General features: G+C 37.7%; 1 protein-coding gene across 11 annotated transcripts in view; it reads left to right on the forward strand.

Annotated features, from left to right (window-relative positions):
* NIPBL (NIPBL cohesin loading factor) overlaps positions 1-26,178 on the forward strand; it is a 299,958-nt gene that overhangs the window by 184,522 nt on the left and 89,258 nt on the right. For 9 of the 11 annotated variants that reach the window (XR_010602148.1, XM_008168695.4, XM_008168692.4 and 6 more), the window contains 5 exons: positions 2,990-4,561; positions 19,286-19,468; positions 24,506-24,706; positions 24,927-24,998; positions 25,091-25,180. Coding sequence is in view for 10 of the 11 variants with exons in the window: in XM_008168695.4 (XP_008166917.2) it covers positions 2,990-4,561; positions 19,286-19,468; positions 24,506-24,706; positions 24,927-24,998; positions 25,091-25,180 (2,118 nt within the window). In the remaining variant the exon portion in view is untranslated. The remainder of the gene's footprint in view (positions 1-2,989; positions 4,562-19,285; positions 19,469-24,505; positions 24,707-24,926; positions 24,999-25,090; positions 25,181-26,178) is intronic. The other 2 variants (XM_008168694.4, XM_065598872.1) reach the window with 2 other exon arrangements.

A 26,178-nucleotide genomic window follows, 5' to 3' on the forward strand; every position in this document is an offset into this window, starting at 1 on the left:
GGGTATCCATCTGGAGACAATTAGACAAATCGGCATACAGAGTAATCCAGTCAGGTTTCATCCACAATTTTAAATAACTGATTGTGTCTTTAAAAATGTACTAGACACCTACTAGCTAGAGGACTAAATCAGCTAGCTGAAGGCAGATATGTAAGAGACGAAGGTTGGGAAGAAGCATCAATAAGGTCTAATGGTAACATCTTAATCCTTATTGCAACCTCTGAGCAACACTGAATTGGTAATCCATAGAGTGCATGAATAAGGACTGCAGGCAGGCTACAAATACCATATAAAACAATAAACCCTATCAACCAGTAAATCCTAACCAGAGACCATCTGTCAAAAATTACTCCTCCAACCTAGTTCCCATTCCTATTTGGCATCTCCCACATAACTTCCTTCCTGTTTAATCTGTCCTAATCTCCAGTGTATATGTACCCTTTTCTCTCCCTATCCACCTAATAGTTCCAGACCCTGTCCAAATGGAGCTTGGTCAGTCAATGTATTTAAAAATTGGGAAACATTTTTGCCAGAGTCCTAGATCAGCCACATTTGGATATGAGTAATAAGGTGTGGTCTCTTTTCTTCTCTAAGAAACTCGGGCAGGAATGTAACGTCAGCGCATCTTAACATTAGTGAAGGTTTCACTGGCTAGAAAGAAGATTGCCAGTCCCTTTCCATGCAAAAACTGCTTGACCAGCTTCTTTGCTTGTTTGAGGCCAACTTAGACTAAGTCCTCCCACATACATTGAACAGCTCTTTTGGCCTATTATGACCTAGTTGAAGGTAGACCTTTTTCTCTACAACTTCTTGTCAAGTTTGTAGGGGCTTGAAACTTTTTCAGCCTCCTGTTATAAAACCTTCTGTGTCATAAAAAGTTATTCTGATCTTGACAAAACTGAAGGAAAAGTTCTTTTTGAGCCATTCAGCTCTTTTCCTAGCCTCAGTAACTTCATCTTGCGGAGTAAATGAGCTTCAGGCCCTTGTGACTTCTCTGGATGGTGTCAGAGTTCCATCTTAGTGAGCCCATCAGCTTCCCTACATTATTCTCATACGTTGATGCCCACCTCAGGGAGGTCCTTCTCTGTACACTGAATGTGAAAATGTCTTTGGAATTCTTACTTGGAGCAGTCTAAAGCAGTTAGAAATTCCAACCGTTATTTTGTTTCTTAATCTGCTGGTTAATGCTGTTAACAAAAGGTCTAGTGGATGTCTGAGTTCATTTCATATTACTATTACCTGGCTGGCCTGAACTAAAAGTCTGGGGAAAGGGTCAGTTGATCAGAGGCAAGGTTATTACAACTGCCTGCCCGGATACAGAGTGTTCATAGACATATGCAAAGCCAATTATGTGGTCTTCTCATCACGCATTTACAATGCATTATTGCTTGTCTTCAGCTGCTGGAAAGGAATCCTATTCCAAACATTTTGCTCCAGAACTTATTTCTAAAGTAAAGCGCTCCCACCTTCAAAAAAAGGTTTTGTTTACATTTTCCAATGTTCCTTATTTGTAGTTTTAGCCGATTTTTGTGTGGAGTTTTTTTATACCTGCTTGCTGTTTACTTCTGCAGTCGTGAATGTTGTATGTGATGTTGCATTTTTAAGAGTCATCCAAGTCCTCATTCTATAGATATGTAGATAGAGATATGAACAAAAATGAAGAAGAAAAAATCCCTTGTTCACATTATTGCTATTGACCGTGTTGCTGCTTGTTACAACTTTGCTCTCATTTTAACTTTAGGGAAGATACTTCAAGCTTTTTATTCTCCAGGGTGAGAATCTTCCAGAGGTTGTAATTTTCCCTCTGAAGATTACCAATTTGTGGAGTTTTATCTCATCGCTCCACCTACCCTCGGATTTTGAAGGTTATCCTTTTTATGTTTTTTCCCCTGATCTTGTCTGGGTTTTTTTTCCCCTTCTGACACTGAGGTGAAGCTGGGAAAATCCATCTTGCAATAAAGAACTGAAAATTCAGAAAAGAATTGGGTATTTAAAAAGCTAAAAAACAAAAACAAAACAGACCCTACATTTCAGGTCTTGTTTTGCAAAATACAAAAAGATTTGTGATGACTGAAAGTATGGGCTGTAGTGCAAGTAAAGTTTTTAGTTTCAGGGACCCACCAGATGAATGTTCATTTAGAATACCTTGTGGGGAAATTCTGATAGTAATGAATTAGGTTTAATAGATGATATACATGCTATATAATATTTTTATATAGACTTCTTATAATCTACCCCATGACAAGGTGCTGCTTATTTTAAATCCAAAATTATTGGGATTCTACTCTAAGTATACATTGATTTTGTAAATTGTAAACCGTAAATTGACATCTTAATTGTCCAATCAAGTCATTGAAGTTAGAGCATATATATATTTCATTCAAAAATAATATTTAAAAAAATTAAGCTTGCAAAGTGAAGTATTCAGGTTTGGAAATTCATAATACTGACCCTTTGTGTATATGAATTATAGTGCAGTCCTCAACTCTCCCACTGTACTTCTCCAGAAGTGGTAGTTTATTTATTTATTTTTTTTTTATTCTCACTGTTCAGTGTTAGTCCCTTAAGCTGTTTGCACACAATCCAAACACCACAGTGAACAGGGCAGAGAGAATCTATGCCTTGTTTGCTACAAAACTCTGCTTTCTTCCCCACCATATACGTGCACTGAATCAAACTGTGTCCTGCAGTAGAAAATGTATTACACTATGCATAAAAAGCATTTCTGGTTATAGAGGAACACTTTAACCTTTATATTTGCTGATTTATGAATGCTGCATGTTATCTTCCATGTTCTTTTAACATTTAACCATAGTCCATGAATATACTGAAAATGTGTTTACAGAATATGCACACACACTTACTTTCATAGGGTAGGTTTGTTGCCTATGTTTGTGTAGGAAAACTGTTTTTCAGGTTTTTTGGGGGATCTTTCGTTTAGAGGTTTATCCTTTCATGTGTATTATTTTTTTTTTCTTTCAATCTGCAGATAAGCCTTTGAAGAAGCGAAAACAAGATTCTTATCCACAGGAGGCTGGGGGTGCTACTGGAGGAAATAGACCAGCTTCTCAGGAGACAGGTTCTGCCGGAAATGGGTCAAGGCCAGCATTGATGGTTAGTATTGATCTTCAGCAAGCAGGACGAGTGGACTCTCAGGCAACTGTAACTCAGGACTCAGACACCATCAAAAAGCCTGAAGAAATAAAACAGTGTAATGATGGATCTGTTTTTATTCCCCAAGAAGACCCTGTTGGCGTTCTTAAATTTAAACCTGAAAACCATCCTGAGACCCTTAGGAAAAAGTCAGATTCTGAGTGTCAAAAGACAGATATTCAACAAAATGAGAGCAAACAGACAGAAGTGCAACAAAATGAAAGCAAATGGATGGAAAGTAAACACAATGAGAGCAAACAGATAGACGCTAAACATGAAAGTAAGCATGACAGCAGACCAATGGATGTGAAACAAAATGAGAGCAGACCGATGGAAACAAAACAAAATGAGAACAGACAGATGGACGTGAAACAAAATGAAAGCAAACAAAATAATGGCAAACAGGACATAAGACAAAGGCCCGAAACTCCAAAACAGAAGAATGAAGGTAGGCCTGAAACACCAAAACAGAAGAATGAAGGTAGGCCCGAAACACCAAAACAGAAGAATGAAGGTAGGCCCGAAACACCAAAACATAGACATGATAATAGAAGAGATTCTAGTAAACCATCTTCAGAGAAGAAACCTGAAATATCTAAACATAAACAGGAAATTAAATCTGATCCCTCCAGGGTAAAATCTGAAAGTAGATCAGATTCAACAAAACAAAGACCAGATGGACGTTCAATTCCTGAGACTCCAAGGCGTGACCATGAGATCCTTAAACAAAAATCTGAGGATAGGGGCGAATCAGAGAGATATAAGGGAGATCCATCCAAGATCAGAAGACCTGAATATTTGAGATCCTCAAGCAAAAGTGAGCATGACTCCAAACATGGGATTAAATCTGATAGTTCAAAAGCTGAGAAACTAGAAAGAAAACATAGACATGAGTCTGGTGAGTCAAGAGAGAGGTTCTCTTCTGGGGAACAAAAATCAAGACCAGACAGTCCTCGTATTAAACAGGAAAGTAAAGGAGATTCTAGTAAATCAAGACTTGATAAACCTGGTTTTAAATCACCCAACAGCAAGGATGAACGAAGGACAGATGGTAATAAGAGTAAAGTGGATAGCAATAAACCACACACTGACAATAAGGCAGAGTTTCCCAGTTATTTGTTGGGGGGAAGATCTGGTGCATTGAAACATTTTGTTATTCCAAAAATCAAGCGTGATAAAGATGGCAATGTCACTCAGGAGCCAAGGAAAACTGAAATTAAGGGTGAACAAAAGGACAAAGTGGAGAAGATTGGGCTAGTAGAAGATCTAAATAAAGGCGCTAAGCCTGTAGTTGTTCTGCAAAAGCTTTCTTTGGATGATGTACAAAAATTTATTAAAGACCGAGAAGATAAATCAAGGAGCTCTTGTTTTAAACCCAACAAGAACAAGTCATCCAAATCAAATAAAGGTAAGACTCTTTTAAGGTTAATTTGTATTACATTTAGTAAGTTCCCTCTCTTCTTAAATTTTTTTAATATTGCTATTGATAGAAATTGAATACATATTTTTTAAATTTGAGCTAATTGAACTAGCACTAACTAATTATTTCTCTGTTTGATTACATGAGTTGTTTCCATTTGACTCTGTATAATCTGTTATGCAAAGGCTTGTCAATATTAGAAATCTTTCATCGGTGGAACTACACTGATTTATTTACCCCCTGTGCAAATCCCTAATGTAGAAACACTAAATCATGCATAGATACGGTATAAATATGATTTAAACTGATTTAAGTACCTCTACATTAGGGATTTGCAGTGGGGTAAATAAATCAATTTAGTTACACCAGTGCAAAACACGCACGTATAATGCAGCCCTAAGACTTTTTACTATTACTGGAACCTATAGCTTCTTAAAAAATGAATGGAATGATATGATTCAGTAGGGACACCTAGTTGTATTGGGCGAACCCATCTATCCAGTCTACACTATAAATGAGTATTGCGGGAACCCACATACTACTACATGGTTGTCCCTCAATATGCTTAAAGCAGCGTGGTTGTTTTAACATATTAGCCTTGAGCTCAATTTGGACACACCATTGTCCGTCTGATCCCATCTATGCTGAAAGACTGAAGATAGTTTAACTGATATATAACCTGGACTGCTGACATAGTTGAATTCGTAGTGTAGACAGAATCTTACTTGTGTAGCTTGTAGGTCATTCAGTGTTTTTTAGGTGGGTGATTTTTGTATTGAATTAACACTTCATTTAGATGGATGACCAAATTTGTTTCTTAGTGCTCATCTAGATGATAAACACTATAACTCCACATGGTGAAAGCTACCTTACCATCAAGTTAAAAATTATGTTTAAGTGTTTAGATGTTAAATGAATGTAAAACTTGTAGAAGAGTCATAATGTGTCAACATCTATAAGTCTGTCAGGCCACAAAATAAGGATAAATCAATTGTATGGCAGAAGACGCTTTCAAATACATACATTTATACATATGAGCCCATAGCTGCTTAAATAGCTAACTGCTTAATAGCTAATAGCTAGCTGGTTAAATAGCATATCTAGTTGCTCACAGATTCGACATTTAGACATTTTCTTATAAAGCTGCCTTGATTCAGTAAGATGAAGTAATGCTCTTTGTGTGTTGTGCGTGTATGTGTACATAAGTATGGAGATATCTGTGATAAATTTATCACATGGTTTTATAGTTTATCATGCACCTTTCACTGCTACACCTAATCTCTGCTCACAATTTATTTTAGATCTCCAAACTTTTGAGCAGCTCAAAACACCAATTATTTTTTTAAAAATGTCTCCTCTCCAAAATGTGAAATTCACTCCTGCCTCCCCACACAATTATCTTTCTGGGGTTTAGGACCGGGTCTTGCAACAATAACACCTTTCTAGACATGAAAAATCACAATTTTGTGTCTCATATCTCAGGAGCCTACAAGATTAGAAATGGGAGCTTTATACCATTGATGAAGGAATATTCTATGCTTTGTGATGGGATCCAGCACTACCCTTGGAAGGGACTAAGATAGTGGACTTTGAAATCATAATTTTGTCATGTGTATCTATTTTAGATAATTTTTAGAGGTTCTTGCACCCTCTGAGCCCTATGCAGTTTATGTATACCAATATATTAATATTCTAAAAATATTCCTAAACTAGATTTCTGTAATATGTGGCATGTAGAGAACCCATGGTGGCTAAAGGTTGTAATGGCACTTTTTAGTGATGATTAAATTGCCCATTTAGGGATTAATGGCTTTTCCACACATGAGCAATGCATTCATCTCAAACTCTTTCTGATAGAACTTAAACTACCCCTTTTTTGTATTCCATAAATAGAAACATGCAATATATTGTCACTTAGATATATTTCAAAAGTGAAAATGTTTTTTTTCTGTTAGTGGGGGAAAATGTAAATCCCTAAACTAGCATCTGTCAGTTTTTTCAGTTTTGTTTCTAGAATCATATTCTTACAGTATTGGAAATAAGCTCTATGGAGAGACTGTAGTTAAAGTAACTAGATTTCTTTTATAAACCTTTTGACATGTGGCCATCCACATTTTTCAGAAACTGCCTTTGCAGTTCAAATTTTGCATGTGTGTTCTGTTTTAACATTTGAAAATCTTCTAGACAATCTGTTTCCATGATGTGTGATGCTGAATAATTTGGTGTAATTCAGTGAAATTTGAAAACACTCATAACTGGAGCTAAAAGTCTCACTTGGCAGCTGCTGGCTGAAGATTCTGCCTAACCAGTGTGAAAAATACTTTTGCCATTTCCCCAAAACTACTGCTTCTCCAATTTAAAGGAATTTATTGTTCTGTGTTTATTTTGTACAACATTTAATTTTGAAATTTTGTCAAACATTCTTATAAACGTAACTTTCTATAGCACTCTTGCTTTCATTTATTCCTTACTTTCCTGCATGGTTTCACTCAGCTTTTTTCTCTTCTATCATATAATAGGTTGTGGTGAGTCTTTTCCATTGTCTTCAATGTTCATTTTCTTTTCCCCCACTAACTTTCATCTATTTCTCTTACTTTTCCCTCATGGTGTTCTGCACCTCCTTCCCCATATTTTCCTTGTCCTTTCTTCTTCCATTCCTACTGCCCAAGAAACCTCTCATAAGCCTGTCTATGCACACAGGTTGCTCTGGTTTAATTTTTAAACAGATTTTGTTAAACTGCTGCAAAACCCTATTCTGTTTGATTGGTTTATTTTGATTTAGCTTAAAATTGTTCCTAATCAACTTAAGCTGACCTAAAATAAACCTGGTTTCAACTGAAATAAGTGTCCAAACAGCTTTTAGCAGCAGTCAAATTAAATACATTAAAAAATCACACCTTTAGTTACACTGGTGCAATTTTGCATTTAAACAAATCCTTAGTGGCATGCAGATTTTTCTCCATCAATCTTTCTCTCTGCTTCACAGCCATCCCCGGTACAAGGGCTTGTGAAATTTTACCAGACACCTAATAGAGGAATAAGCCTGTTAGCCAAAGACTTAAAAAATATGGGCATTGCTGGGAAAGAGGAGGTTCCTTGGATTCTCCAACAAGTTGTTATTCTGAACCTTGATTTGGGATCGCTGTTTTCATATAGGCCTCTAGGTAGTAGGCCATTAATAAATTTGAATCATCCCTCCAATTCCCCCTGGCTGTTTAAAGGAAGAAGGAACATTTTCTCTGTTCCATTCACAGATTGAATGTTTTTCTAAAAGATATGCTCCAGCTCAATTAGAAGTTATAGGCTTGATGCAGGCATCACATGGTGAAATTCTATGACCTGTGTTATTCAAGTTGTAATAAATTACTATAATGTTCTCTTCTGGTCTTAAAATCTGTGAGTCGCTCATCTTCCCCATTCTACTCCAAAGCCTCTTACTGCAAAGGTGGGTTGTGTGGGGGTCTCTGGTACTCTTCTTTCTCCTCAGTTTTCTGGCTGCAGTGACTGGGTTATATCTGCAATCCTTCCTCTACCCAGACTCCAATTCTTAGTTCTCTCCAGTGTCTGCCTCTGTTTCTGCTCCTAGCTGTGTCAGTCAGCTGCAGCATGAAATTGAGCTGATTCGTGTCAGTTTCCTGGCTACTCATAGAATTTGGAAAGGAGCAGTTTTCCCTCTGCAGCAGCTTGCCAAAATAAAGAGCAGCCACAGAGGAAATGGAACTGTCTGCAGTCTTAAGAAGATATTGGTGAATTCACTCATTTCATGTTTGGAAAATAGTCTTTGCCACCACAACAAAAATAAATTTAATTATTTTGAAATAGAGGCTTCAGTTCTGTAGAAGCTAATGCTGGCTGACAAAAGCTTCTTACTCTCCATAGGACAAATGGGATTTTTTTTTTTTTTTTTTGGAGACTTGTGTAGAATACCTTTTTTGGGTCTTGTCATATCGTATACGAGCTTGTCTTAAAAATTTCAGTGGTTTCACCGAAGCATCTTTGATAAAGTCTAGTGCAGAGGACCATTTCTCATATTTAGACAGATCATTTTAGGATTAATCAGCATGGATATTTGTACTGAATGCTGTCAGATTCTGGCTAGATCTACAAAGGGGATTTTAACCACTCCCCAGAAGTTTCTATTAACATACACTGTTAATACTCTATGCAGCTGTTCTGTGACTGTATTAAAATTGCATCATCTTACTTAAAGCTGCTCCTTAAGTGTATTCTTCTTACAGAAGCAACTAAAATTTTTTTTACTGATACTTACTCCCACTAACACTGCAGAGCCAATATAATACTTATAGAATCACAGAACTAGAAGGGACCTCGAGAGGTCATCTAGTCCAGTCCCCTGCACTCAAGGCAGGACTAAGTACGGTAACTCCTCGCTTAACATTGTAGTTATGTTCCTGAAAAATGCGACCTTAAGCGAAACGAGGTTAAGTGAATCCAGTTTCCCCATAAGAATTAATGTATGGGGGGGGGGTTAGGTTCCAGGGAAATTTTTTTCACCAGACAAAAAACTATATATTATATAGATATACACACAGTATATGTTTTAAATAAACAATTTAATACAGTTCACGGCTATGATGATTCTGAAGCTTAGTTGAGGTGGTGAAGTTAGAGGGTGGAAGAGGGAGGGATATTTCCCAGGGAATGCCTTACTACTAAATGATGAACTAACACTCAGCTGCGTTAACACATTGTTGTTAATGTAGCCTCTCACACAAGGCAACACGAGGGTGGGGAGACAGCATAGCAAGACAGACACATACACACCTTGTGTGTGGGAGAGAGAGAGAGATGCACACTGCCCCTTTAAGTAAGCTGACCCACTCTTAAGTGCATTGTCTTTTTAAGTGGATCAGGAAGTTGAGACAGCAGCTGCTGCCCCAAGTTCTCTATGCCTCTCTCCCTAGGTGTCCCCTCGTTGCTCTATATGGAGAAGGTGTAAGCAGGGTGCAGGAGCATGGGGGAGGGGGACACCCTGACATTAGCAGCCCTCCCCCTTCCCCTCCTGCACAGCAAGCAGGAGTCTCTGGGAGCAGCTCCAAGGCAGAGGGCAGGAGCAGCACATGGCAGTGGGGGGAGGGACAGCTGAACTGCCGGCAATTGATAGCCTGCTGGGCGGCTGCAGCACAGGGAGCTGATAGGGGGGCTGCAGTTCCACCCTGGTTACAAGCCCTCACCAGCTAGCTGCAACGGCCTGCCCTTTCTGCAAGCAGTGGACAAAGCAGGCAGCTGTCAAACGACGACATTAAAAGGGAGCATTGCACAACTTTAAACAAGCATGTTCCCTAATTGATCAGCAATGTAACAATGAAACAACGTTAATCAGGACGACTTTAAGTGAGGAGTTACTGTATTATCTAGACCATCCCTGACAGGTGTTTGTCCAACCTGCTCTTAAAAATCCCGAATGATGGAGATTCCACAACCTCCCTAGGCAATTTATTCCAGTGCTTAACCACTCTGACAGGAAGTTTTTCCTAATGTCCAACCTAAACCGCCCTTGCTGCAATTTAAGCCCATTGCTTCTTGTCCTATCCTCAGATGTTAAGAAGAACAATTTTTCTCCCTTCTCCTTGTTACGGCCTTTTATGTACTTGAAAACTGTTATGTCCCCTCTGTCTTCTCTTCTCCAGTCTAAACAAACCCAATTTTTTCAATATTCCCTCATAGGTCATGTTTTCTAGACCTTTAACCATTTTTGTTGCTCATCTCTGGACTTCTCCAATTTGTCCACATCTTTCCTGAAATATACTTACTTGTGTGTCATCATCAAAATTGTTTTGAAGTTGCAAACAGTTACATCTATTCAAACCTATTGATGGAAATGGAAATATCTTGGTGTCAGTAGAGGTATACTTTGGCCTTCAGAACATTTATTTCTGGGGGTGATGCATGAGAAGTAAAGAATCCTGTTTGATATTTGGATCCCATATTGAGTTTTCAGGACATGTTGTAGTCTAAGCACCATTCATATGGTAATTGGCAGGCTGGAGTAATGCACTCCATGGTCCTGGGCGTAACCTGTCACAGGGGCTCCCTGTGGCTCTGCCCCACACTGTGGCCCTGCTGAAGGCCTTCTCTCCCAATGAGGCAGGGGTAGTGGTTTCTGCTCCCAGAAATGGTAGCAGTGGAATCCCCAGTACCTACCCCAGCATCCAGGGTATATCGTCATGGCTAAGTGAGCTTGGCATGTTCATTCTCCTCCTGCTCTCCCACACAGTTCTCTGATTGGGTCAGGAGAGTCCTTCACTGCTTCCATGAGATCTTCTTCTTAGCATATGCCTCAGGTGGCACATGACCAGGATTCATCGCCGAATTTGGTCCTCTGGTTGGATCATTAGCTTCCCTGGCTTGGACTGGGTACTGATGGGGAGTGTGATGTGAACAGTGATCCATGCCCCCCTTTCATGAGATGTATGGGGCAATTCACATTTATAACATTACTGGGAAGGAGTGGCGGGGGAGCTGAAAGGTATTAACGCCACAGTTAAGGAGTCTTGCAATTTTTTGTGAATTGTAGCTATTTGCATGAAGCTGGCAAAGTTTGGAAATTCCATGAGAAAAATAGAGTTCATGGAATTTATAAAATGTATAAGTACATCTGGTTGAGCTTTTAAGTCCTATAAATTTGATAGCTATGGTTCAGGAAGCTCCAATGGTGCTTCCAATGGTGCAACTAGAACAGCTATTAAATGCTGTGAAACCAATATCTGGAATGCTTGGAATTTACAAAAGTTTGACTTATTGATTATATACCCACCTCTCCTGGGCCAGCTCCCTTTGGTTGGTTGGGTGTGAGCATGCTTTTCTTTTTTTGGTCTTACGTCAGGGTGGCACTCTCGTAAGCATCCCCCTGGCCGCTGGGTCTCTTGGCTGGTCTTCGGAGGTTTACTTGGGCTCAGTTCTGGTCAGTGGGCTCTCTGCAGTAAGCTGTCCATGGCCTGCTGTTCGTCTAGTCAGTCAGGCACCCAGGCCTCCCTCATCAAGCTCCACACAGCAACTGAAGACTCCGCTCTGCTGCTTGCTTTTTATCTGGCCCTTCTGGCCCTTATTGGTCGCTCCAGCAGCTCCTCTGATTGGCCTCTCTTCTGCAGCCACCTTAGGCTGCCTGGAGGTTTTCTTGCTGCTCTACTCTGGGGCAGGGTGATGCAGGGCCATGAGGCCTTCAGCAGGGGCCCTGACACAGGGACTATAAGGAAATTCACAATTAAAAGTTTTAAATTAGTTAAATTTGTGTATTCAAAACAGCATTACTAGAATACTGTAATTAGGGGGAAATATCTTCATTGCTTTTTCAACTTCTGAATAGGTTTATCTATATATAAATGGAATTCAGACGCAATTTTTACATGGTAAACTGATGAGAGATTTAATATTTTCCCACAAATTACTGCAATCTGGTTTTTTTGCCCCTCCCAATCCCACCCGTAACGAAGTACATTTTACCTGCTCCCACTATTATGGTAGTAGGTCCTGCAGGGTCTGCAGAATCCCAGTCTCACTACAGGACTTTACTAGTTCCCACTCCCAGGATTTATACTAACATAGCACTCTGGAAGCTTCATCTTTTGTATGTCCATTTCTTAGCAGATATCAGATAAACTTGTAACACCCTTGGTTGTCAGATGTAAGAAGACACACACAGTCCCTCTCTCTCTCATCTTAGTTTGCTACTGCAAAGAGGAGAGGTCTCAGTTACCTCACCCCTCTCTCCATGTCCAGTTTACTGAGAGTTGTGTGGGTTGTCCTCTATTTTTTTCTTCTCCACTCCAGCGAGTGCCTTTGCTGCTACTCCAAGAATTCTCTAAGCTGCAAAAGAGTGAAATTGACATGATGCTCATCTACTTCTGAACACAGCCCTGAAACTGACCAGATTATTGTAAATTTTGTTCATCTCCTTGAGAGCAGAAATAGAATAACACATGGACTGTCCTTTTGCAGATTCAGAAAGTCAGCACTTAATTGGTTCTCATTTGAAAGGTTATCTTTGCAGATATAAATGTTAGAAACTTGTGGTCTAATTTTTCAGAGATGCTAAGCACTCACAACCGTGGTAGAAGTCAACACCTCTGAAAATGAAGCCATTTATTTAGATTTCTGAATGTTGGATGTGCTTGCTTACTTTTAGACATTCATGATTGGAAAAATGTGCTTATTTTTTTTAGTGAAAGTTTACATTCAGCAGAAGTTAACCATGGGGAAAATTTTCTACTAGCCACTGGTGAACGAATTTTTCTGGCTGTACAGCATTCATCACTTTTGATCTGCTTTAGGTGATTTTCCCACCTAAGAAAGTTTAACCTGTTGACTTCTACTTTAAGCTTGATCCTGTTCTATTCAATAGGAGTTTTACCAGTGACTATAATAGGAGTAAGACAGAGCTATTTGTTTACTTTCAGATTGATTTTTCTTTTTTCTCATGTCTTTTTGATAAAGTGCTCCTTTTAATACCATGTTTTAGTTTTAAATATCTTTTTAAAATTATAAACGTAATTATTTCAAATTAGACAATTAACATTCACCTGAAATTTAATTTTTAATAATATCTTATTTTGGTGAATGTAATGATTATTTAAAATTACATTTTTATTTAAAGGAAGGAACACAGTGATTAGGTCATGAATGTTAGAGACCCCTGACTTTTGCCAAAATGTTAGTGAAGGGTGAAAGCAAGCAAAGAAACTCTCAATGTGCACCTCAAAAGAGATGGAAATATTAAAGATCAGTTTTAAACTTAAATTTAATATTGTTTAATGGGTTCAGTTAAATAAGTTGTGGTTTTAAAGGAAGTGAATGAGTGGTGCGGGGAAATGACCACATAGTGATCATTTTAAAAATCTCATTTTCCTCTTAATTTTACCATCTTTTCCAATTAAAAGTTGGTATTTAACAGTTTGGGACAAAAGGAATAAGCTTGTTTTTTCTTTGGCTTACCAATATCTCAAAACTCTGTGGAGATAGTGTTATGTACAAGTGATTTATTAATGTGAGGAAAAAGTTATGGAACTACCTCAGTTGAGGCATAATTTTACTTTCTGCTTTGAAAACAATATAATTCAAGAGGATTTATGGCTCAAATTTTAATTTGTTTAATCATAACACAGGGCATGACAAATCTGTGGATCACATCAATTACAAAATCAAAGCTTCCATATTGGTAAAAAGGATACTAAGCATTACATTTGTGCACAAAACAAAACAACCACCACCACACTTATCAAATAAAAACAAAATTTCAAATTAATCATAATTGGTCATGAATCTGCCAACAGTGTCTCTACTGTTCAGGAATAGTGATAATAGTGAAGGTCAGGTTCACAAAAAATAAACTAATATCATGATAAATTGTTCACAGAATTATTGAATTAGTTTTGTAAGGCATTGGAATTATTTATTTGGATCTCCAATGCTACTTCATTTTAAACAGAGTACTATTATATGATTTTGCACTTCATATTTTTCTTTCAAAGATCTCAAAGCATTTGTCAAAAGTGGGTTGTACTAGCCTCATTTTAGAAATAGGTAAAGGTGAGAAGTTCAGAGAAGGACACTAAGGAATAAAAACCACCTTGTGGAAATGATTCCTAGTCTTGTACTTCGATTACTAATCAAAACTGCCTCCATTGGCTTCCACTACACATGACTGCTGGTACAAAAGAGCTCATGCTGTGCTATAGCTGAGTTTTTTCATTGCTTTCTAGTTAAAGGCCTGCTATTCTAAATACTCTAAAATCTTCGTCTTTATCCAGATTGCCTTGAAATTTGCCATATCCTATTGGGGTGTGGGATAGAGTTATTGGTCTAAGTTTAGGGTCAGTTGAGCAAGGGCTTTCCAAGATACAGTCCCCTAAACAAACCCAACATTTTACAAAATCACCTAGTGGTTCTAACTTTTTTTGCACATACCGGGGGCTAAAACTATGACTCTAATCATCCCCCAACTGATTTTAGTCATTTGGTATTAGGCATGAGGGAGGTAATGTTGGAGGAGGGGAGCAGCATCCAAGCTGTGGTAGGGTAGTCTGAGCTGTTGGGGGGATTATGGGAGGTCAGAGCAATGAGGGGGAGTGTTGGAACAGTGCAGGGAAGAGTGGGGTGGAAAGTAGGGAATCAGAGCTGTGCAGTGGGGGATGTTGAGGTGGCTTCAGCTCTGTTCCTCTCCAGGAACCCACATCCATCAATCACAGGCACTAATCTGCCCCCCATCACTGTAATATCCGAGCACCTCAAAGTCTTCAATGTATTTATCTTCAAAAAGCTATTGTTCCCATATTACAGATGAAGAACTGAGACAGAAACAAATGTCTTGTCTACATGGGAAGCAGTATCGCTATTAGTTGAGGTGTGACTTTGTACTGCTATAGTTACCAGCATATCTCCCTGTGTAGACACACTTCTTCTGGTGTCAAGAGTGCCTTTCTCCAGTTTAGGTTGTTGCTTTGAAAATGATTTAAGAAATAAGAAAGAAAGAAATAAGCCACTCTTATTGAGAAATAAACATCCACAAAGAACGTTATGGCGATATTATGATCTCTATAACTTCCTTTGTAGACAAAACCTAAGTGCCTTGCCCAAAGTCCAGGAATTGTACCCAGATCCTCCCATGTGCCAGGTTAGTGTCCTAACCACAGGACAGTCCTTCCTCTGATGTGATCCCATGTCTGTCCCCCTTCAAAAATGTCTCCACTGACTCCATGCAAGTCCCTGGACTGTTTCTGTATCCTTACCCCAGCTCCTTAACATGCAGGTCCCAGGCTGATGCCAGCTTCTCCATGGGCAGAAGGACTGAGGAGGGAGAATCAGTGCTGGACAGGCAGAAGGCGAGCTAATGAGATGATGCAATGATAGTGGAAGGACCAACATGCAACCACTACACTACATTCTGTGCCTAGAATAATCAGTGGCAAGGAGCCAGAGGCAGTAGAGTGGGGGAGATGGGTTGTGTTATATGCAAATACTGAGAAACTATATATTTTTTTTTAAAAGGAAATTAAATGCCTTAAAACTTTATTAACATAGAGTTAAAGTTGCACAGTAGAGCATTGTGGAGAGTGACTAAACTTAAACCTTTGAAAACCGGGAAATGAAGATTTAAGATTCACATCAGCCCCACAATGCAACTTTAATTTTGTCCTCTTTAAGCGATACCCCAACACATTGTCCTCACAGATGCTACAGAACACATTGCAAACGAAACACGTGTGCACTGAAGGACAAAGTCTAACACCTTCTGTCTGCTAAGGCAAAATTCGGGTTTATGTCAGATATAGTAAACTGGAGCTACCTGCACCTGGCCTACATTCAAACACTAACCTTACTGCACGCAAATAACACCAGACTCACTAAATATTATCACCTCTTCACCTTTGTGCTGAGGATTTCTTCTGAGACAGTGCCTTTATTTTCCTGTCACTAAACCCTGGAAACCACTGTCACCAGACTGCTGATAATCCCCATGGCAAGAAGACACCCTTATGCACTTCTACTGACACAGCCTACAAAATTCAGTGCTCAAATGAGGCGTACTTGATCCCTCAAAGTCCATATGTGTTTCTCTTCAGATTGTAGCCAGGCTGCTTCTACTAATCCCTTATCCATTCAGTACAGCTACATCTAACATAGTGAAGGCAGCTGGAGTGCATGTCAATAAATGCTGGAATTCGAATCTATGGAACAGAGTACAAGCAATGGCACATTCTCTTAATCCTTTCTCATATCTACTTATTATAGATGTTAAGACTAGAAGGGACAGTAGACCATCTAGTCTGATAACTTGTGTATCTCAGGCTAGAGAATTTCATCCAGGTATGCCTGTATTGAGCCTGTTAACTTGTGATTGACTAAAATATCTTTTTAGTAAATCTTTATTTGAAGGCATTCAAAGATAGAGAATCCATTCTCCTTGATAGTTTGTTAATCTTTACACCACCCTTATGGAGCCTTATGTAGTAAAATAAAGATTCCAACAGACAAAATGCTATACCATGAAAGACTTCTGATCATATTATTGAATAGTGTAAATAAAGGAAGGTGAGGGAATCAAGTTACTTGTATTTTTTTCAAGTTGTAAAATAAATGCAAATACCATGACATTTCTCAGAATAAAATCCACTGATAATTTGTATTATTAATTTAGATGATCAACTAGGTAGGAGAAAGTATTTTTAATTAAAATTAAAGGTGTTTTTTGTAATTACAGATACAGACTGAAATTGTTTATGTGAATCTAGGAATTTTAGGGAAAAGTTATTCTGGAAAAGCGTAACAGGATGTCTTTTTTGGTCACTGAACTCTGGGACTTGTCTGTTAGGTTACTTGTGTGAATATATTTTTAAAGAATTTTTTTAATATTAACTGTCAAAGCTTTTAATATACATTTGAACCCTCAGACTGAATCTGTTTTAGAGCACTTTTTCAGAAAAAGTACATATCTTGTATGCCAACCTCCCCCCATACTTTTCTAGTATTCCTCATTACAGTATTATTTAATTGTGGATCACAGAAATGTTATTTTAACTAGGAAATATTATATTTGGATCTGCCAATGCTTTAGAAGGTTACAACACACATCCTGTTTGTACTGTAAAGTTGAACTACGCTTTAACCATGTTTGGGGCAACCATGTTCTCACAGGGTTCACCAGTGTGAGTGATTATGATGTAGTTAGGACTTTACAGAGGTCCTGTAGTAAATTGTTCTAAAGAGTACACCGGTGTTTTAATTTTTGGTAAGTGTGAAAAGTAATGGATTGTATCTGACAACATATCAATGTTCAGAATTTTTGTTGTTTACAATGCTGTACAGTAAAATACATATACATAAAATGTCTTTATATTTTAAAAGTATTAAAGTAATACTTGGGAAGATTCCCAAGTATTAAGTATAAAGTGCCTTGGTAAAATTGACATTTCATTATGATTATTTTTGATTGTTACAACTATATTGTAGTGTACAAATATAAAAAAGAATTAACATGCATGGTAGCTAATATCTTGAAGGCACTTCATCAACGTATCCTAGTCAGTTTCCAAACTTAAATGGAATTTCAGGTAGTTCACCTGCCCCTGTTGCCTCCTGCCAAATTTTGTGGTTTTAAAAACCTTTTCTAAAGAAAACTGCAAAATGTTTTCCCCTCCCATACAACTATTCAAAAAGGCACACAAACTAGAGGAAAAAGTGACTGACTGTGCAGTGTGCTAACACTAAAACTAACTATACACTAAATCCTATCAAATGCAAAAACTAAATACATTGAAAACAAATTTTCCTCAACGTTTTATTCTTAAATATTTTAGGAAATAAAAATCACATTTCTATTTGACAGTTAAGTTGTGTCCCCTTTTAAGTTTTTATAAGTAACTTGTAAATTTGAAGCAGAGCAAAATCATTAGCATCTGTTTTATAGACTAATACTTGTTACCATATGGCTCATTTCTTATGCATAAACTTGGATTTTCCAGGTGTTTCTATATGAACCTGAACAAATGAGGCTCTGTATATATAATAACCTCTACTCTTCTTAAGAGAATTTGGCGAGAGATGATTTGTACAGAGCAGACCATATCCTGTTGAATGCAACAAGAAAGAAAACACTAAAAACTGAGTTGCAGAAACATGTTCTTCTTCTCCCGTGCCACTCCTTGTCTTCCTTTCATAGTTGCTTTTCGTCATGCCTTTATTTAGGTCACAATTCTCTAAAGACTTATGCACATGCTTTTTGCACTATGAGTAGTCTCATTAACTTCAGTGAAGCTATTCAGTGCATAAATATATGCACCTGTATAAGTCTACGCAGGATTGGGACATTGGAACCAGTGCTGAAGCATAACACTTGGTCTTTGAACTAATTTGGTTTCCCTGGCTGATTGCTAAGAAATACGTGTGACACCCTCCCTATAGAGGATTGTCTTTAAGAGGTCCTGGCTTTGTATAGGCCTAACAACACTACCAAAATGTGTGATGACAGCAATGTGATGCTACATAATCTTTCTGGTACTGTAAGGAATATTATTAAAAAATAGTGTACTCCTATTTGCTGTTTCTTTTTATTTGATACCTAATCAATCGCTTTAATTTTTTTAAGTGTTTGTGATAAGCTTAAGAAAAGAGCAACAAAAATGAACTCTGTAACAGCCACAAAAAAGTTGTATTTCCACATAGGAAACAATTGAGGTGTGCTAGTCATCTGGCCTTATTTTAAGGTTATCAACCTTGTAAATTCTGATTGCTTTTGTCTCCACCTGCTGATATTGCAAAGTAATCCTCTTATGTGCACTGGAGATGTTGTAGAATAAGTAGAAATGTGACCAGGATGCATATTGAATCCTGAGTTAGCCTAATTTTTTTTAAATACTTGTGCAACTTTGGAGAACCAACTGAAGTAAGACCCTGTTTTGTGGGAGTAAGGGAAGTGTACGTGAAGGTCGCTGGTTGAATTTGTATCATGTCTATGCTGGTAAACATTTTTTAAATGTAGATTCGTAAGAGATGCAGTATGATGATTTTAATTGTAAAGTTGACAAAATCTAAAACTTTGGACAGAGGACTTTGTGACATCAGTTACTTTGAAGAATATCTAACTGTGAGATATTTAGTGGGTGCTCTATTAGAATTAGTCCTGAGAAAGGACTACAGCTTTGGGCCCTTACTGTTATCTTCAGATTCACATTTACTCTTCTTACTCTTCATTAATAGGTAGCATAGATCAGTCAGTGTTAAAGGAGTTGCCTCCTGAGCTCCTGGCAGAAATTGAATCCACCATGCCACTTTGTGAACGTGTGAAAATGAACAAGCGCAAACGTAGCACAGTTAATGAGAAACCAAAATATGCTGAGATCAGTTCTGATGAAGACAATGAAAGTGAAGAAGCTTTTGAATGTAAGTAGTACATCATTCTATTAATATTATTAAACAGCAGGATAACTCTTTGCTCTTGCTAACAGATTTCTGAGCTGACTAGATAACTTGTTGACTGAGCAACTTATTTTTAGGAAAAATTACTAAACCTAAGTTTACCACTCAAGATGAATAGGTAGCTTGTTAGAATTCCCTCCCCAATCCTACATGTATGGCAGGATATCTCGTAGACTTTTTCACTTGTGCTGCAGGACACTTTTAGATTCAGGTTAAAGAAAAGACCATTAAAAAAGACCCGAGAAGTTTTACATGGATAATATTCTATATGAAAATGTTGGGAAAATTTTTTGAATGAATTTGGTGACTACCCACACTTTAAAATTGAATATTTATCATCTTACTTCACCCATACTTCAGTTCTAGTGTGATTTTTTGCAGTCAGGGATCTCAAACTCCTAGTGCTGCAGCATAATGCTATGTACTATCTTAAAAACTAGTTTTGTAAATTCTCATGTCTCCTCCATGTCTGACAAACTGAACTGGGGAATCTTCCCCTTCTCCCTGGAGCACTGGAGGCATACTAATAGATTTCACTGCATACAGGGGCTAGATCAGTCAGAGGTCTGGAATTCAGCATAGCAAGCAACTCTTGCTGTAATGTGGCCTTAGGAATTTTTTTAAGCCTCAAAAAAGAAAATGATCTGTCACTTTTCCTAACTGGAAACACAAGAAAACAAAAAAATAGAGACTCTTGGGCTCCTTGTGCCCAGTGAGTTTCTCAGGCACAGCCCTTCTTGGACTGCCTCATCCTTGGGGGGTGGAGGGTATTATTGCTTGGACAAATCAAAATTACTTCTAGTTCTAACAGCTCTTGAGATAACCTTTGACATCAGTCTGAATGGAAGTGACTTGGGGGGAGGAGAGGCAAGATGGTCATCAGAATCATGTATTATAATCTGATACGGAGCTCCCATGGATCTGAGACCACAGACAATTCTGTCACCTACTCTAATAAAGAAATCTCACCACATTCAGATGGAAACCCAAAGAGGAGTACACTACCTTTTTTTTAAAGACACCAATGGCTGCTGTTGTGACCATGATGTACAGAATCTTGAGGCACCCGGCTGTTAATCTTCATCATGGCAAAAGTTTAACAGAGGGTTGCCTTAAGATTCCATATTGGGTTCTGTGTTGTTTAATATATTCTGGAAAGGAGGGAGGGGGGATGGAGGGCTGTAGTGAGGTAGCAAAATTTACAGGTGATGCAAAGTTACTTATGTTTGTCCAGATCAGAAAAGACTATGAGGAAATCCAGAAAGACCTAAAAAAGTCATGTAAATGGGCAACATAGTGGCAAATGTAATTGAATGTTGATAAATACAAAGTAATCACATTGCAAGGAAAAATTTAAACAACGCATACACCTTACAGGGTTCAAAATGAATTGTCTACTCAAGAAAGGGCCAGGGTGACATTGTAGAAACTTAAGTGAAGATCTTTACTCAGTGTGCAGCTCCAGTCAAAAAAGCTGTTAAGATGCACAAAGAATAGAATGGTGAATAATACAAATATTCTTGTAATGCCTTTATACATCAATGGTGCAGCCTCATCTGGAGTACTGTGAATGGTACTGGTCATGCCATTTCAGAAATGATATTGCAGAATTAGAGGGGGTTCAGAGAAGAGTGAAAAGAATGATCAAAAGCATGAAAAAACTTTGGTATGAAGAGAGGGAGTGAATTGGAATTGTTCCCTTAGCATGGAGATGAATAAGTGAGGACATGAGAAAAGTATATAAAGTAATGAATCGTAATGAGAAGGTAGACTGAGAAATTTTTTCTTTTCGCCTAACACAAGAACAGAGGGAACATTCAATTAAATTAAAAGGTGGGAAATTCAAAAAGGATAAAAGAAAATATTTTTTCACACAACTTGGATTTAACTGTGGAACTCATTGCGATGGGAAGTTGTTGAGGCCAAGAACTTAACAAGATTGAAAAAGTGCATTGGGTATTTATGTGGATATCAAGAAAATTATAATTCTGGATAAACAATTTTGGAAGGGATATTAAACCTATTTCATGGCTTACATCAAGCTTTACCTCTTAGAGATCAGGATGAGACCTAATATGGGGTCAGATTATCCCACTTATGCCTACTCGCATGGTCTTTACATCTTATTCAGAAGTATCTGGTACTTTAAAACTGGTGGGACATTTTTTGTCTAAATGTTTTTTCAACAGTTTCATTTCAGATTTTTTTTATTTTGGAGAATAGTTTTGTTTTGAACATTTATAGTTTTGTTTTTCATATTTACACTTTTATTATTTTTATATATTATCATGCCAGTAGTGGGGGTGCATAATATACACTACTCCTACTGACATGACATAGTGACACAGTTGAAATATTCTATTTTTGTTTTATTGTACTAAAAGTCTTAAGGGGAGCTGCAACTTAATACTATTAATCTAGAAAAGAAGATAGAATGTTTGTCAATACCAAGTTGTGGCTACCCTCCATGGTTTTAAAACAATAAAATTGAAAGTATATTATTTTCATATGACATCAGTCATAGGGCATATTATTATTATTATTATTATTACTGATTTGTTATGAAATGTGAAAATAAAAATAGGAAAAGAAACAATTTCAGAATCATCATTTTCATAAAGAAATTTTGTTCTACTTTGCGATGAAAACAAATTTTGAAATGTCAATACTTCCCACAAACCAAAAATTCTGATTTCCAACCAGCTCTACTGATATTATCCCCATAAGAGACAGAATGCTGGACTAGATGGCCTGAAGAACTTTTATTACTAGTGATGATGCACATTCCAGGGAGGAGCTTTCCTGGTTTTCAGATCCCAAACGAAAGCTTATGCTCCAATACATCTGTTAGTCTTAAAGGTGCCACAGGACACAAAAGGTTTGGCGCCTTTTGAAAAGGTGGTGGCTTTTTGTTTTTGTTTTTTAAATCAGCAGTTCAGGTTTATACAGTGTCATTCCTTTAAGAGGTGACAGAGCCTGGACAGTTCCCCAAGCACTTATTTCCCTTCCAGTATTTCTCCCAACTTCCAAGCACCCCAGATTGCTTTCCTTGGCTCCAAGTAGTTTCATGGGCAATTGCTTTGCTAGCTTTCCAACACTGCCACACACATTCTCAACCATTTTTATCAGTTTCATAAGTGCACCAATCTCGCTTGGAATTAATCACTATTCAGCTGTTTGGATTTCTACCAGAGCTTGATTAGCCTGTGGGATATTTGTCCTATTGTCAGTTCTGCTGGCTACCGTTACTGTCTATGGTTTCAGCCACAGTCTCATTCTGGGGTTCTGGTTCTAGCTTCCTTCTTTTAGCTACTCACCTTCAGAACATTGAGTTTTGTGTAATGTATCACAATTAAAATTTAAAAAATCCTAAGACCCAGTTTTTTAAAGGTATTTAGGCACTGCTGTGCTCGACAGTGATGGGATTTAACAACATAAAAATAGAAGAATGGCCATACTGGACTAGACCAATTGTTCATCTTGCCCAGTATCCTGTCTTCTGACAGTGGCCAGTGCCAAATGCTTCAGAGGGAATGAACAGAACAGGCAATCATAGAGTGATCCATCCTCTGTCATCCAGTCCCAGCTTCTGGCAATGAGAGGTTTGGGGACACCCAGAGTATGGGGTGGCATCCCTGACCATCTTGGCTAATAGCCATTGATAGACCTATCTTCCATGAACTTACCTAATTTTTTTTTAACCCAGTTATACTTTTGGCCTTCACAACAACCCCTGGCAATGAGTTCCACATGTGCACTGTGCATTCTGTGAAGTAGTGCTTCTTTATGTTTGTTTTAAATCTGATGCCTATTAATTTCATCAGGTAACTCCCTGGTTCGTGTGTTATGTGAAGGGGTAAATAAGTGCACTTTCTCCACATTGGTCATGTTTTTACAGACCTGTAAAATATCCTGCCTTAGTCATCTCTTTTCTAAACTGAACAGTCCAAATGTTTTTAGTCGCTCCTCTGTTCCATACCCATAATCATTTTGTTGCCCTTCTCTGTACCTTTTCCAATTCTAATATATCTTTTTTGAGACAAAGCAACCATAACTGCACGCAGTATTCAAGGTGTGGGCATAACCTAGATTTTATATAGTGGGATTATGATATTTTCTGTCTTCTTATCTATTCCTTTCCTAATGGTTCCTAACATTCTGTTAGCTTTTTTGACTGCCGCTGCACCTTGAGCAGATGTTTTCAGAGAACTGTCCACGATGACTCCAAGATCTCCTCCTTGAGTGGTAACAGCTAATTTAGTCCCTACCCTTTTGTATGTATAATTGGGATTATGTTTTTCAATGTGCATTACTTTGCATTTATCGACATTGAATTTCATCCGCCATTTTGTTGCCCAGTCACCCAGTATTGTGAGATCCCTTTGTAACTCTTCACAGTCTGCTTTGGACTTAACTATCTTGAGTAATTTTGTATAATATACACATTTTGCCACCTCACTGTTTAGCCCTTTGTCCAGGAACAGCACTGGTTTCCTAGGTGTCTAAATCCCTTTTGAAATGAGATTTAGGCCTCTAAATCAGTTAGGCATTACAATACCTAAATACCTTTAAAAATATGGGCTTTTAACAGACTTAAACTCCTAAATCCCATTTTCAAAAGTGATGTAGGTATTGAGAGCCTCAAGTCTCATTGAAAGTCCATGAGAGTTGGGGTTCTAGATGCCTAATAAAAATGAAACTTGGGAGCCCAAGTCACACTTATGAAAAACTTACCCTACAACTTTCCCTCCCTTATTCTATTTAAAAGGGCAGGCATTCTGAGTAAGTATTTTAAGAATTTAACAGGCTTCTCTTCCTGTTTCAGGCATGGACTTTATATGTTCTTCAAAAAATATTATTAGGATAATGACATGGCTGGGTTTTTAATGTTATAGGTTTATAATGCACACTGGCTTAATGTAACAATAGTACACAAATTTGCTTAAACTTGTAAATCATTCTGATTTCAGTTTATCTAATGAAAACTTGCTTCATTTTTAGCGTCTCGGAAAAGACATAAAAAGGACAGAGATGATGATAAAGCTTGGGAGTATGAAGAGCATGATAAGAGAAGTTCTGGTGATCATAGGAGAAGCAGTCATCACGAAGGAAGAAGGACTTCTGGTAGTAGCCGTTATCGCAATCGTACTCCAGAAGACTCTGACATGGATGATTATTCTCCTCCTCCTCCCCTCAGTGATGGTAATTCATAAGTATTAAAGTACATCTTACTCTATATAATTAATATGACCCTTCCATGCATTCTTAATATAAGCATATTAAATGTGGATAGGCTAGTCTAAAGAATGTTGTTCATGGCTTTTAATATTCATGTATCCAACTTCAACAGAATATTTTACGAAACTGAACAAAGGCATTTGTTTCAGATATCTTCATTTTAAACTCTGAATTTGTTTACTAGTGGCTAGGAAAATGAAGAAAAAAGAAAAACAAAAGAAAAGGAAGGCTTATGAACCTAAACTAACACCTGAAGGTAACTTTTCGGAAGGTTGAATTTGTTGTTTTCTTCGGGTTATGTTGTCTGTTGTATATAACTCAACTATATATACTTTTCTTTTTCACCAGAAATGATGGATTCTTCAACTTTTAAGAGGTTTACTGCTTCAGTAGAAAATATTTTGGAAAATTTGGAAGACATGGATTTTACTACATTTGGTAATATGTCAGAAATTTCTCCACTGCTGTTTCTGTTGTACAAAACTACATGAAGCCTTTACAAAATTTGCATCTAAGTATTTTATTTCAGAGCCTCTTCTTTGTAACTTGGCTGCCTCCGATGTACACTCTGGGAAATGTCTCCTTTCTCCTTTTTGGCTGCCACCACAGATAAGCGCCTCCTCTACCCTCTAATTGCTCTTCTTCCTCCAACCTTGGTTCCTTGCAGGACTTAGAAGAGAGACAAACCACAACAGATGCAAACCTTAAGCTACTGGGGTGGGGAGAATATCTATCCCAAATGTGATTATCTTCTGCATTACACCTCCCTTAATGGGTCATCAGAAGTGGGGATTGAAGATGTTTTGAGAGAGAATGCTCCTAAGGTATTTAGTAGCGTAACTCCCATTGAAAGTTAATGGAACTTGTGCTCCTAAATCCCTGAGGTGCTTTCAAAAATCTCTCCCTACCCCACCTAAAGCACTAGAAGCTGTATTGTAGCAAACAGTTGGGTATTGGCATATGGATAACCTAATAGATCTTTTCTAGCTCTTACCTCTGTAAAAATAAACAAACAAATAATCACTTGTACAACCTATGTATGCAATCAGTAGCTTTTCAAACTACTGAGTGAAATTTAACTAAAAAGCTGGTTGGGAATTTTCCAATGACACTTACTTTGTCAGAAAATGTTGATTTGTTGAAACCAAAACTGTTAGTGGGAAAGGGTTGGTTTTGAAAAATCTCCCAGCTGGAAACAATGTTTGAAAAGCTTCAAACACTGAAATATCACATTTCAATATTTTGGAAACAATTTTTTGGTTTGAAATGACATTTCATTTTGAAATTTTAAGTAATTTATACCAAAAATGGTTAAAATATAAGTATTAACATTGAAACAAAACGCTTTGATTGACCTAATCGGATTTTTTTTTGGCGGGGGCAGAGGATGGGTTATCGGGTCACAATTTGGAATGGAAAAATGGTTTTGAAATCTT

Source organism: Chrysemys picta, chromosome 6 (genome assembly GCF_011386835.1).
Source record: "Chrysemys picta bellii isolate R12L10 chromosome 6, ASM1138683v2, whole genome shotgun sequence".
In the NCBI taxonomy this organism is placed as follows: domain Eukaryota; kingdom Metazoa; phylum Chordata; order Testudines; family Emydidae; genus Chrysemys; species Chrysemys picta.